General features: G+C 48.3%; 1 protein-coding gene across 4 annotated transcripts; it reads right to left on the bottom strand.

Moving 5' to 3' along the window:
• Positions 1-3499: 3499 nt before the first annotated feature.
• LOC126517584 (E3 ubiquitin-protein ligase Siah1-like) lies at positions 3500-14741 on the bottom strand. 4 transcript variants are annotated; one of them, XM_050167342.3, is made up of 6 exons: positions 14480-14741; positions 11791-11890; positions 11476-11690; positions 9396-9528; positions 7816-7922; positions 3500-4167 (listed from the first exon to the last, which is right to left on the bottom strand). In XM_050167342.3, the coding sequence occupies exons 3-6, from the start codon at positions 11648-11650 to the stop codon at positions 3794-3796; spliced, it is 789 nt and encodes a 262-aa protein (XP_050023299.2). In that variant the 5' UTR covers positions 11651-11690; positions 11791-11890; positions 14480-14741; the 3' UTR covers positions 3500-3793. The 4 variants fall into 4 exon arrangements, with proteins under 4 accessions (XP_050023299.2, XP_050023300.2, XP_072141773.1 ...); XM_050167343.3 differs by having other exon boundaries at positions 11476-11732; XM_072285672.1 differs by having other exon boundaries at positions 11787-11890.
• Between the last annotated feature and the right edge of the window lie 161 nt (positions 14742-14902).

Raw genomic sequence — 14902 nt, forward strand, 5'->3', positions numbered from 1 at the left:
GATGTCATCCTTCGAGACGACATGACCCAGGACATTTATGGTTTTGCTTGTGAACGTGATTTTTTTTTATTGATCTATATACCAGCGTTGTCAGTTGCGGGCTTTGTCTAATCGTTGGCGAGGTTGGCTGAAGCTATAGGGGAAAAATCGACGTCATCCAAGTACATCCAAGTAAGAGAGGCAGGTCTTCCATTTTAGTCCACGAAGGACACTACCTATCATGAGCTCAAGTGCGGCTACAGGGTTAGAAAGGGCAGTATCACGTTAAATTCATAAAGTCTTTCCGGTGCAACGAATGCGTTTGTTGGGTCCAGAACGTAAGCACTTCGAGACTCGGCAGCCGTTCATTCCAAACCATAGATTCACTTAGAAACACTGTCGCGATTGAAAACATTGAAACAATGTCGCATGTTGCGAGGTCTTGGCTGACCAAAACCTCTCGAGGAGTCTGGCATCGTGGCAGAACGGGGAGGATGCGAGAAAAGCAGCGCCGAAGATCAGCGACGTAGTCTTTGCAGTCCGGCGGACAATCCGGTGACGACGGAGAGAAAAAGAAAAGGAATCGCGGCTGAACCCATTTCGCGGTCAATGTAGACGTTAATGCGTTTAGCATTCAAGCGATATAGCGACACGACGTATGGATGGCCATCGTGGAAATTAACACCTTATGCTTGGGGCGTGTTCTGCAGCAAGGCTCCTCTATCACGCTTCCCTACGAACACTCTGCGCCATCTCAACATGGGGACACATACCAACTGACCCAGGTTCGTCCTATGATCGGTTTTTAACCGTGTTACTTCAGCACAGCAGCCCGATGTACTACCCTTTCGACCACTGACTGCCCATTGACCCAGGCGGAGGCAAGACGGATAGAGACATTAGATTACATAGACAGATAACTAGATTGATGGATATATAGTTAGCCAGGTCCTGCTAAAATGCTTGAAGTGACCCCCAAGAATACCAATATTATGGAAGAAGTATTGACCGTGGGAGTGGCGCCTTCTGGACGTTTCAGGAACTATATCTGTGTATCATTGGTGGAATGAAATTCTCAGAAAATAAAAGGGGAACAGTGGAAAGGCCTTTCCTTCCGGGTATTTCGAGACAGACTTCATGCTCGATTCGGTCCCAATTTGCGACCTAGCCTGTCTTGCAACCCAGCCTGTTCTGCGTAGCATAGGAGGCTTGGCAATGCGACAGCCCGGCAAGTCCCACAACATGGGAGCACTGTCCGGAAAGCCACCACATTACCGTCAAGCGTGTCTCTCCGGTCTCGCTAAGCACAGTGCGACGTTTGAAGCGGCGCAGTTTTTCAAAGGAAATCGCCATTCATTTGATTCGCCCTACGCTTTGTGGACTAGTCCCCGCCAATTCCGTGCCAGTTGTTGCTTGTGCGAAACCAGCACGGCACTTGTCTGACGAGTGCAGGGGAGTGCTGCGAACTCGACCTGAACGATGCGTGCACTGAGTGAAACGAATGCAGATGTTCAGATGCCACCATGTTGGACCGGTGAAACGAATAGCGAATGACAGCGTCTCGTAAACTAGTTCAGAAAGTACAGATGAAACCAATTGAACTGATACCTGTCTGACAATGGGTCTTGCTTTCTTTTGAGGTACTGCCATCGCGTGTTGGTGGAAAGGAAGGTTTCGAAAATGGCGTGACCTCCGAAGTTTCACCGTAGGCCCGTGTGATCTCTGAGGCCACGAATGCGATTTCGCTTCAGACAGGCAGGCCGGCAGGATTGTCGTGTCACTAAGGGAATATTTTCCTGACATGAAAGTTTTCCAAAACGTCTTCTGAAGTTCTTTAATTGCTTCTACCTAGAAGATTAACACCGTAAAAGAGAGGTTCCCGCTTGCAAGCCACGCAGTTAGCAGGCAGATAGGCATTACAATTCATTCGGCCATCGGTGTTGTCACAAAGCACCGCCCATGTTAGACGATATTGTCGCTCCCTTACGACAGCAGCATCCAGCAAACAATGTCCGTTGCTCATTTCACATACAGCCTTGCACGATTGTGGCACCAACGACTATGCTTTTGCATGAAAGGAATATAAGGGGGTGGCAGAGGCCAGCGAGTTCTCCCGGCGCTTAAAATCACAGGTACGCCACACCTGCCTATTACAACTTCACGCTATGAGACATCTTATGGACATGACGCAATACTTTGAACCCGATACCCTTACTGCCGGAGATCGTCCTTTAATGTCTGGCACGCGTCACCTTCTTCGAAAGATTCTTTGAGACCGCTTCCAAGAATCAACAGGGACAGCCGACTGCAAAGATTCTAGCCTGCTTATTAAAACTAGCCTGTATCACGTGGGAATACTATTTCATGAGGGCGGATATTTGCTGAGGGTGGCGATTCCTTTCTTGAATGCAGTTAAGAGGCCAGAATCTTTGGGAATAAGCGTTTTTTTATGAACGCTGGCTGTATCACCAACAGGCGTGGTTTTCGCTAAAAGACGAGCCTAAAACTGGGGTGCCCCGCATGGATATATTCCATGTGTGAAGAGGAAGCCCTTACCATGTTTCCGTAAAGCACCATAACTAATTCTTAAAATAAAATTATACTAAAATAGAGGTTACTCCTGAAAAGAACTCAACATATCTACAATACCAAAACACTATTGCAGTGATGCCGGGGCGCTTTCATATAACCGTTCAGAAATCGAACCGTTCGGACAGTCACAATGTCGCCCCAGGGCAAGACACGAACCAATACGTATGCAATCGCTTTGCCAATGCAGATCAATATCAAAATGCAGATTTCAGTTTACATTCAAGTAGATAAAAGTAGATTTGATTTGAAACTTCAGTAGCGGCAAAATTATCCTTCGACATACTTGCTGAATTTCGGAGTACCAACGAACCGTTATGCTGCTTAATGCACACCTTTACGGGAGCGCACACTTCATTCTGAGCAGGGAACGGAACAAATAGTCCGATTTGTACTCAAAGCGATTCCAATCCGAACGTATTGCTACTTATGTTAACCTTAGTGTACGGCCGTGTATTGAGGCCCTTGAGGTTCAACAGAAAAAGAAAAAGAATGTTCTCTCGCATGGAAGATATAACATGCCCTGCGCTTCTGGTAGCGAGAAGGTCACCTACGCGTAATGATTTAGTTGCTTCAAAAGACCCAATTTATATGCCCAGTGTCACGTCATTTGTGTTTGCTTTATTGGCGCTGTAATGGGTTCACCAAGTATCAACCAACTTGCCAAAAACAAGCCATCTTGAGCAACATTTCCTTATCTCCCTGCGTTTTCATTAGGGAAATCGAAAGGACTACGTGGTAAACTTGCAATAAAAACAATCCGTTCTTTTTCTTCTGCAGAGGAGTTGCGACACATCCCACGAAGACAGATTTGTCGGCTGAACCTCGACACCAGTCCACTATATAGGAGGCCGTGGCGTCTACGTCGTACGCATAGTTGAAATGCCACGTATGATGGTATCCGCGTACATCCGAAATCCAAATGCAGGAATCAAGTATACCACGGCCTTTGACACGCCATCTTTGGCCCTTCCCCTAACTGCAGGCACTTTATTTGAGGTTTGCTAAACGTCATAAAACACGAAATATATATAAAAAAGATAAATATTCATGCAACCACTTTGCATCGACGACATCCACACCGTTGCGTCCATCACATCCCACCGTTGCACCAGCAATCGCAGTGTCGCGTCACACACCGCGCCTTCATCGCTCGTTGCACTTCACACGGAATTCACTCGCGAGAGCAGAAGGGTGGATCACGCAGCTGGCAGAGATGAGACACTCACGAGAGGTCCCTCACGGTCGACTTGATGCGCAGTATTCCGTCGCAGACCTGCATCTGATCGTTGCTTATCTCGAAATGGAGGCAGTCGCCGTTGTCCATGGCAACCTCGGCGCTGTCTTCGATGGCGAGCGGCATGCCCTCGTGGGCGCACCCGCCATCGAGCCCGTTGTAGGCGATGTGGTACGCGAACCCGGCCGACGCGTCGCCCGGGCCGAGCGTCTGCATGACGGCGCAGAACTGCCACAGCTCGTCGCCTATCGACGTTCTGCGCAGGACCACCATGAACTCGCGGTCGAAGCAGAGCTGGAGCCGGACCCAGTAGGCGATGGCGTCTGCGCCGTTGGCGTTCACGCGCAGGATCATCTCCTCGCCTGCGCATAATCGTGAGACACACTCGTCGAGAAGGAAATAAATGCACGGGCATCCTAGTATCCAGTAATGACACTTGAACGTATCGAGGTCCTATTTGTAACACCGCGCATGTTCCCCATATATCGTAAGGGGCATGTCCCATGTGATCCCAGGAATTAACATATGAGGATCATTATAAAAACCTGTGATTTACCATAGACCATAGCGCGGAATTACATTTCATTTATTTGCATGTTCCTCACAGGCTCCTGTGTGAAGTAATGTGTAAGGGGGACGGTACATTGATATTGTAAATATATATGGCATATGATAGCAAACAAGAAACAGAGAGGCGTCATACAAAGACTAAATGATATAACGAGCCACTCTTTACTTCTTACAGAAGTTGTCATCGTGCAGGGAAGTTTCTTTAGACGGACTTAAAATTAGACAATGCGCAATAGCGAAGGCATTATGTCGTATACGATCCCCATATGGACATATGGCATCCGTATCAAAACCTGTGGGCCTTCATGTGTCATATGGGCAAAGTCCCATAAGAAGACATGAACCTATGGAGACACCATATAAAGATCTGTGTTCCTACGCATCCCATGGGTATGCCCCTATATGACATACGGGAAAATGTTGGTTTTCATATGGAACCCCCGCGCGTTCATATGGCGTTTAAGGGTTATTCTTTACAGACACATCGCGAAGAAACCATTCGTGCAAAGGTGAGCATTAAGGTATATAGGTTCTAAACATAAAGTTCGGACCCTGAAGTACATTAACCCTTAAGGAGTACTGCAGTGTTGCGGTGAGTGATGGTCCAAACCCTCTAAACAGCAGAAAAAGGTAACGGCAAGCGTTAGAGCGCCCAAAACAATCTACCTTAATGTTCACTCCTACAATCAGCTTCACTACACTGGAAGTGAATGCGTCATGACGACGGAACATGAAATTGACTCGCTCCGTTCCTGCGATCACTGCGCTATTGCCACCGTGGTCTCCGAGATCGCAACGGAGATATCTTGGAGGCCACACAGCCACGCGCTTTCAGAATAAACGTGCGTGGCATTCATGTTTACTATTATTTTGATAAACAACGTCAACGTACCTAGACATGTGCTACACGATGCAACCGCATTTCTTTCTGCCACATGGCGTTACAATAATGCCGATGACGCCAGGTATGCGGTACTTCGAGACTATGTTTAGTGTCAAATAGAAATTGAACTCAAACGGAATCTGCGATGCTAAGCGTTCTTGAAGCGGTTAATTAAATGCTATGAAGTCTTCGTGTTCTGCAACGCGCTTTGCGGCACAGCGATTGCGTACCTGTCCGGCAAGTTAGGAAGAGGCGGAGTCGAGGCGTTCTATTGTGCAACCAAGCTCTGGTTTTTGTGTTTACTCTCTGTGGCGGCTTTTAACAGCTCTTCAGGTCGATCCATGGTTCGCGATGACAAACCATCGAGATAGAAATTAGTCGCCCTGAAAAGTAATGCATTCGTTCTGCGGGTTCCCCTACCATTACGGCAACAATACTGTAGCCCCGTATTTTACTGTTCTTCACAGCACGTTCGTTCACGGTTCCTCGATTACCATTAAAACACAAGGCGTCAGTACTACTGTAGCCTCAGGCTGGAGGGCTATATTGTGGACGCTAGCGACTTTTACTTCAAGATGTTGAAGTCAGGTCGAGTCGGCTTGCCGGATATCGTGTAAGCGCCAGAGGTTTGGGCCGAGTGAGCGTACAGGCGTGTTCAGCCAGACCCGCCCTGCAAGTCGCCCAAGCTGCTTGGAAAGACGCGCATAAACGCTCAGTCGGGTCGAGTCATCTCGGCTTTTTGACTCGACCCGCGCTCGCGTCGAGTTCTTGTAAGCAAAGATAACTTCAAATTCCATCATATCTTCAAGTTCTGCAAAATTGCGGCACATCCAGCGGATCGGAGACGCCTTAGCAAGCCTCAGGGACCATCAGAGTTGACAAGATGGCGAATTGGACAAAGTATGGCGGACTTAGAGACGAAATCCTTTGTGTGAACGCGCGCGCGTGCGTTCGCACACACACACGCGCGCGCGCACGCGCGCACGCACGCACGCACGCACGCACGCACGCACGCACGCACGCACGCACGCACGCACGCACGCACGCACGCACGCACGCACGCACGCACGCACGCACGCACGCACGCACGCACGCACGCACGCACGCACGCACGCACGCACGCACGCACGCACACACGCACACACGCACACACGCACACACGCACACACGCACGGGTGGATGTCTGATTTTTCCCTTTATTCATTACTTCTCTCCACCTTGCGGGTTTCGGCAGAACTACTATGTCACACACAAGGTGTGGCTGTGAGCCACATCGAGTGGCTGTGTGCGGACATTCGGTTGCTCGTTTGACCACGGATTCACTCGAGAGGTAACACTCTACACTGGAAGTGCTCAGCGTATTCACTGACTCGGTTCGGCGTGTCGTTGTTACAGTGAAGTTTTCTAGGAGAACCATGCCGCGTTTGCGGGTTGTGGCAGCTGCTGCTGTCTCGCATAGTAGCGCGCACACGGGAGCACCTAAGTAACAAATCGGATAATACGTAATCTACCTTATTTGCTCTGCCCATACAGATATGCCAGTAGATGGCTCTGTTCTCTACGCATTTACGCAGTGAAACAGCAAATGGTGCCTAGTTGTCCTGATTGCCACAAACATACGCCTCCCAGCGCACGATGCGTTTATAAGAAGCGCATGCAGCTTTCTGTATGCCTTATTTTGCGGGCTTTGGGATGTCTGTTCGAGCTGCTTCTTGCTGAGTAAAGTGGGCTTTATCCTGGAGATAGCGCAATAGTAAACACGGTTGACCACGAAGATGACGCGATTAAAAAAAAAAAAGAAGGCCGATCAGTAATCCGGTCGATTACGCGCGCGTCGCATGTGGAGTGGGTGTTCCGCGTCTAGCTTCGTTTGCCGGGCGGGCAGGTAATCACGCACCTGTAAAGCGCATTGCAGAAGATGAACAGTTTTATATCCTCCTGAGATGTGAATAAACATATGAGACATAATCGCTTCCCAAACCGGTTTTCATTGTCCACTGGTACGCTACGGACGCAAAAGAGTTTTCATATTTAAACACCATGGTTAGATGCGAAACTATGCATTTTTATGTACGCGGAAGAAGTAACCATTGCGCACGTTTGCCTAAAATGATTCATTGCCTAAAAGCAGAGACGAAGACGGAACTATACGTGTAGTACATTGTCATACTGCCACGTTCCCTATTTTACACAGTCTCGATGAATCGGAAACACCGCCGTCTGCGATAACACAGGTCTAGATCAATTTTGTCTAAAATTTCTAGAAAACGGACGAGCAGAATGTAAGTAAACGAGTTCCTTACAGTTACACTTCCACGAAGCTATATCCAGGATGAATATTTTGTATGATAGCTTCAGAGTTAATTTTGGTAAATTGAACGCAATGTGCAATATATTGTACGAGGTGTCTTAGGAGGGCGTAGAATTTAATTAAGCGGATCACGAAAGCTTCGCGTCCCATTGATTCCAAAATGTGCGTTTGATCTGCATGACATTCCACTTCCTCATCCCCCTTTCCCCCTTATATACGCAGTACTTGAGTGGCGCGATATCTTACCTTCGAACGTCGAAACATGTTGGTGCGAACTGACAAGGTGCATCCTTACTTCGTGCGGCCATCCGTGCCACTCGCATTGGCGGCTTGGGTACGGGCACCGAAACGGCCTGTATAAACAAATAAAAAAGAACACGGATCATGTCAAGCTAAATAGATTATTAGCGCTTTAGGATATCCCGAGCGTCCAAGTGTACCGAGATGAGATGGGCGACAAGATGCCGCAAACGAAACACAGGATGGATGCCGCCATTGTGTAAAATCGGGGATCAACTCTCCCGAGTATAATGTCGTTCCTTTTCGAATAGTTCCCAATTTGAAAGGGAACACGAATTTTCAAGCTGCGCAAATCACTTATATGCTATTTCACACAGAGCTTTCGGAACTATGGAACCGGGATGGATGAACGGACGCTTATATGCGGCCTTTTTAAACAGGACGGTGGAGGATGGCGTAGAGCTTGTTATGGTTACCTTTCTTTGGCGCTTATATTATCGGCTCATAAAATCTACGGTAAGTGTTAACCCTGCAAAGCCCATCGTATCATTTTTGATACGCTGAATATGATGCTTAAAAACTTATTTAAGCCGTGAAAACGCAATAAAGAGCCTACTACTGGCGTTTAGGATATGCTGTAGGGAGTTATCAATAGTCGATAGTTCACTGAATAATTGCTAATTACGTAATTACCGCACTAATTGATTCTGACTCGATTAGTGTACTGCTTTCTTCGTACCAGTATACCTCCATGACTAAAAATAAATGTGAGCCAGCTGTTTCAGTTTTCTTCACAGGAAAATAGGCGTTCGTCAAGCTTTCTCCCACGACACCGGGTTCTTAAACATCATCATGTGGCTTGAAACAGCCACGGTGCTTTGTATTATCGTTAAATTGATTTCATTCTTCGCTGTTCCATTGCTGACTTGTCCTCTATTGCGCCTATCCTACGTAGGTGCCGTTTCTGTATCTCCAACTTTACGTTGAACATGTCACTGTCCACGCCGTTAACCAAATATTTTACTCGTATTTGCAGGATTGCAGCACCTTCTGCGCCCGGCGGACTGTCCAACAAAAACCAGGCACAAGTTCCCGGATTCTACACGTAAGTAAATGATCCCGTTCCTTCGCGGGAAATTTGAGTTGCAGAATATTTGTGCCGTGCCTAAAATCGGCGATTTTCTTCGTGAGTCAGTGATCTTTACGCCTTAGAGTAAACATTGTCAACTTAATGGACAGGCACACCGCGAACGTCTAGCTTAATCGAGCGTTGCTTTTTAGCGCTCATTCAAAACAGGTTCAACAACGTTGCCTTTTCCTCAATTCGTGCGTCACAGTCCTTAGTAACATTTCGTTGACAAATTGAACATGTTCCCGCCAGTGTGTGCAAGCGGTTTAAGCAAACAACCCCTAACACACGTTCCCATTGCAATGGAGTAATACATGGGTCTGCTTTCCTGAGGGCATGAAGGTAATGTTCAAACTTGTCGTAAGGCTAATACGAATTTTGTCCTCTGGTTTACTTGTAGAGGTAAATCAATACCACGTCCTACAAGAAGAAACAACAACAGCGACGAAAAACTGACCTGAAATCGCAGTTCTCTTGGTGTCTGAGCTTGTCAACTGCAGATAGCCTCGACGGGCAACCCATGACCTTGAACTTGCACGGGAACCTGGCCTTCTCGGACAGTTTTTCCAAGCTGAGGTTGCGGATATCGCCTGCGCACGAATGCCGCGGATACGCACACTATAGCGAAGGTTTCATCGTAGCAATCGTTTCATTCAAGAGGTACATGCAGAAAGCCGAGTAAGTTACGGCTGCAGAATGAATAATTTGCACTTTAGATAGTTTTCGATTATATGTGTACTCCAGGCGCATTTCCGCAGTCGCCATGATAAAGTCCGAAGTACCGTATAATGTCCAACTATGATAACGTCGCGGCCGTGCGCCCAACTCTGTGGGTGCGAGTGAAAGCTTGCAAGGGTTACCAGAGAAGGATGGTAGCTCGGTCTCGCGTGCGCAAGGGAGGAAAGCGGGAAGGAAGCACGCCGTCTTCCACCGCCCGCAAGGTAGCAGGAAGACCCATCTTGAAAGCGATCTGCTGTAGGTACAAAGTGTAGGTACGCCTAGGGCTGGTGCGTTCGCGTGCGCTGTGTTCACGCCGCTTGCTTCGCGCTGAAGCGAGAGGCAGGACCAAAGGAAATTCGCACGCTGCTTCTGCCGCACTTCCTCACGCCAGCGTTCTGACAGCGGGTGTTCGCACCCATCGAGTAACTTGTGTTCACGTTTGCCTGTGTGCACCTGACGCCGTTCTTGTTAAATTTAGTCAGTAAGCGAATGTTTACACCTTTATACGGCTGATAAAACTGCCATCCTTTCTTCGTATAGCTGTCTTATAATCGGTGGTTCGCCTTTCGAAAGAAACTACGACATCTTTCCGTCTGCCTGGAGAGTTCTTGCATATCTAGCAAAGTCTCAAAACGTGGGGCTTAGCAGACGCCTTTGTAAGCCTGCTCCTAGTACAGTTAGCGGCTGAATCACGGCCGGAAGCCGCCACGTATCTGTGCGCTGTGCCTTGCGGATCAGACCTCGTCTAAAGGTACGGTCGAGAATGTGCGCCCACTAGCATTTGCGCAAGTGTAAAGTGCAAACAACGTGCCATTATTCAGCACACTTTGGCTGGCACTTCCGGGACACCAAAGATTCGACGTGGACTACAAAGTTGAAACCTGTACTGATCCGTTGGTTGGAGGCTCGTCGACGGCCTCCGCGTGCCGGGAGTGTAACTATATTTGCGACAGCGCACAGCCGATATTGTACGCAAACATTTCCCGGAACGCTCCAGCCTCGGTGTTCCTTAACCATCCTGGTTCCAGCAAGCAAGTCGAGCGGTATTTTTGACCGAGCTTATTGCTGCACATTTTTGTAGCGCACCAGACGTGAAGGAGAGTGAAATCTTTTGCATTTCTCGCAGTACATAACATTACTCGCTGCTAGATAGTTTGTTCATATTGGACAGACAAACATTAATGATCGTGAAATGAAGATGAGTTCCGTTTACATGTTACTAGCTCGGTTCTCGCCTTGATTTCGCACTCAATATGTGCTAGGTTTACGACAGTGAAAACGAAAGTTTGTGCCGCACGGTACACGCAGAACACTCAAGCGAGCAGCTAGCAGACTGACGTAGTTTGTTGGTATAGCGGGTGCACTCCCTGGTCGCGCTCGCGCGTAATCTGATACTGTCTACTGCCAAACCGTGATGAATGCGCATGAGATCGCATATGCTTTGTCATTTTCCGATGCCACGCGATATTGCGAGGATGTTTAGACCTAGCACGGCAGCGATGGCAGCAGACGACTATGAAGTGTATCAGCTATACCTACGCACACAGCTTTTCTAGAAATTATGAGAGTGCTCTAGCCTCTCTTTTGGGCTAAAATAGTCTTTAGTGTGTCCGATATTCCGCCAAATGCAGGTATAGATCGGGTGGAATGTCACCTTAGCGGAGGTGCAAACGGGAGCGGCCTGCACGGTGCAGCCCACTCACGTTTGAGCCTGCGTCCATCCGGCAAAACGCTAAGTTCCCCCGCGTTTACCAGAATACCGGACATGCCAGAACTGTCTAATGTCAGCGGGACCACAGTCGGCGCAATCCACTCACCCAGCGGACTTCGGCAGACGGGACAACTTGTGACGTTTTTTCTGCAGTTTGAGCATAGCAGGTGGCCGTTGCGACACTGCAGGATGGGCGGCAGTACGGTGTCCGAGCACACGGGACACTCGAACAGGCTGTCCACGCTGTCCGCAGTGAACGTAGTTCCGTCCTGCGCCGCCATCACGGCGTCCGGAAGGCTTGCGGCTGTCGCAGCTCTTGGCCTCCGGATGAATGGATAGATGGATTGATGCTATGAGTGTCCCCTTTGAAACTGAGTGGTGGGCTATACCACCAAGCTATTTTGCCTACTGTCCTACCTACCTCCGTCGGTGTCCGCTGGAACCACCTGGCTCTCGACCTACTGCCCTCTTTTACTCGTGCTCACACTTCCGATCGGTCTTCCTGACGGTGGATGGGATACCTTTGAGATCAAAGAAAGACAAATGAAGTTTACTAAGGTTGTACATTGGGCTTGTTGGCATGACATACTGAGGGCCTTCGGCGTAGCACCACTGACACTGAACAAAAGAGTGATACAGAATACACACATGCATGGCGGTAACTTTCAAGTTTACCTGCGCGATGAAAACTCGCATGTAAGCTTCACTAGGTGCGTAGTAGAACGCGCGCTGGGAGCACGCTGACAGCGTGTATCGCGCCATAGTCGGGACCTATCTTGTCATAAGAACGCAGTCCATGCACACAAATTGAAACTATTTTCTCGATAATGAGCTGGGTGCTTTGCTGATGCAAGCGTCACCATAGATGGCTATGTGCTGTGTTTCAATGATACGCCCGGTCAACTCCCCGTCCACGTTTTTACAGATAACCTCTGTATCGTTGAAGGTACTGTCTACCGTGTTTGTGGCGGTGCGCGGTGGTTTGTCGGGGAAAACAAAGGCACGCCCGAAGAGAACCGCATAGCACAAGAAATTAAGATCTTGACACGCTCTGCGGTAGACGCCCGCTCAATTTTAATAAAAATGTTGCAAGGGTATACACTAATATATTCCGAGAAAACAATTGGAAAGACGGCCGTTGCCATAGCTCAATTGCTTTACCATCGCACGCATCATTAGAGGGTTGCGGGTTCGGCTCCCATTGGCGTCAAGTTGTCTTTCACTTATGTTCTCTATTTGGAACAGGAGGGTGATAATAAAATTTACTCGTCATCCACGATCAATTATATGCTTCAATAAAACACAGAGACGCTTTTCCTATGCTTGCGCTGATCCTCACTGAAAGAAAAAAAAAAAAAGACGAGTCCCTCGGTTCTGAATTTCTTTTCGTTAGAGTGTGGCGCAGTAGCATTCCAACGCACTATCTCTCTTCCCGGACTTGAATAGAAAAGCCAGGTGAGTTTCTGCGATCTGGCTATCCGCTCTTTTGTGAAACGTAGCGTCGAGTTCCAGGATTTTATTTTCTTCTCTTCATCGACGACAGCACAGACAAGGAACCGACTGTACGTACGATAAGGAAAGATGCGAGAAGTCCACGCTGCCGTATCGTTTTCATGCTGTCAACAGCGATACGAACCGCTTAGACGAACCTCGCTCACCTCTAAAATAAACAAAAGGTTGACGTGGCATTGATAAATACATGACGACAAAACGTTTTTCGTCGCTGAAACGGGTACTTCAGAAATACTGACATATCCTCTAATGCTAACAAAGAAAAAAAAAAAAAAACGAGAACGTCAGTAGGTGCGACTACATTTAGCACTCTCCTTATGACGTGTGGCTTGCATTTAACTAAGAGGTATTTTACGATCTATACAAGTGGCAATGTTGAGAGTTAAAAGAAATTGATGTGCTTATCAGTGCTCTTCAAGTGATAGTACGGCAGTGCGAAGCTGGCATTTGGATTGCGAATATTATATCTCGTTAGGGGAAGCCATAGAACACTTCAGAATTGATGGCATCACACAGCTTTCTTTCATAAACTGGTTCAGATGTGCGCACAGTCTAATTCAGACGGTAGCACAGAGAAACAAAACCACGACCAACGTTTCAAGCGGGCTGCCACTGGCATGACACGCTCCCAGAAAAGGCAAGGAACAAAATGAGCAAAAAGGAATCACGTGTAACAGAAAAGTAGCTCAAGTTGAAAGATGCCTGCAAGGTGCCGGGGAAAGTGAGAACAAGATAATGAATGGTGTACTACAGGAAAACAGCTATCACAACGCAGGAAGGTCATTAAATTCACTATTTCGTCGCTGGCATAGTCGGTTTTCCTTGCTGCGCACTACTGAACTACAGACGTCTACCGTTCTATCTAAAACACTCCAGAGCAGCAAAACATTAAAAAAATTTAATTATGGGGTTTTACGTGACAAAACCACTTTCTGATTATGAGGCACGCCGTAGTGGAGGACTCAGGAAATTTCGACCACCTGGGGTTCTTTAACGTGCACCTAAATCTAAGTACACGGGTGTTTTCGCATTTCGCCCCCATCGAAATGCGGCCGCCGTGGCCGGGATTCGATCCCGCGACCTCGTGCTCAGCAGCCCAACACCATAGCCACTGAGCAACCACGGCGGGTTCCAGAGCAGCACTGTGGGGCGAAAAAAAAAGAAAGAAAGAAAAACAAAAACAAAGACAGAGTTCTAGTTGAGGGCACGCAAGCAGTTTGCGCACCCAAGAACACAGTTCGCTTGGGCTTTGCAGACACCCAAGCGTCTCGCGCCTTCCCAAACGAAACTCTCTAATATCGCAGAAGCTGCGAGTTTCGATGTGTCGGGATGTGGCTTCCACATCCGCTGTGGCAGCAAGCTTCTCGCTATCCTTCTTTTACACCCATTCACAAGCATTCGAGCAGCGCAACGCTCAAAGTGCTCAGGGCGGAAATGCGTACTACGTCTGCATACATTATATTTCAACAGCGCGAAAACAGACTGCACCCTAGAGGGGAACACAAGCAGTTCGGGTGTCTGTCCCGGTATTCTTCTGCTGCCTGTTTCGCGTCGTTTGAAAAACGAGGCTATACGCGAGAAACTTGTAAAGGACTTACTGCCTTCGGCTGATCAGAGGTGCTCGCTTTACGTGGACGGTCGCTGTCTTTGGTAGGGTGTCACCGGTTGCGTTTGCAGCGGCCCCAGGTTCAAACTGCCTGCTGTGGGCTTCTGCTCGCACGCACACAACAATCGAATCACGAGCGCTATATGCTGCGCGGTCGGGCCGCGGAACCTAGTCAAGGCGGCAACAGGGGCGCTACACTTTCCGTCGCCGGCGCAAGCTCGCAGAACTTCCCGCACACTGGTCGACAGATAAGCGGCAGGCGTCGCCGCGCTACGGTTTGATAGCGCGCGGATGGACGGATGATGTTAGAGGCGTGCAATTCGCATTGTGAGTGGCGACCTCTGTCGACTTTTTTCCCAGTGAGCAGGAACGTTACTCTAGTAGTAGTAGTAGCAACCAAAGTGGCGCTACTACT

This window comes from Dermacentor andersoni, chromosome 11 (assembly GCF_023375885.2).
Source record: "Dermacentor andersoni chromosome 11, qqDerAnde1_hic_scaffold, whole genome shotgun sequence".
NCBI classification, from domain to species: Eukaryota; Metazoa; Arthropoda; class Arachnida; order Ixodida; family Ixodidae; genus Dermacentor; species Dermacentor andersoni.

Excerpts from the sequence above, each read along its gene's own strand:
- LOC126517584 (XM_050167342.3), bottom strand. The coding sequence starts at position 11,650 with ATGGCGGCGCAGGACGGAACTACGTTCACTGCGGACAGCGTGGACAGC. Across the intron at positions 7,923-9,395 it reads CAAGAGAACTGCGATTTCAG|GCCGTTTCGGTGCCCGTACC; the intron begins GTCAGTTTTTCG and ends TTGTTTATACAG. Across the intron at positions 4,168-7,815 it reads ACATGTTTCGACGTTCGAAG|GCGAGGAGATGATCCTGCGC; the intron begins GTAAGATATCGC and ends GATTATGCGCAG.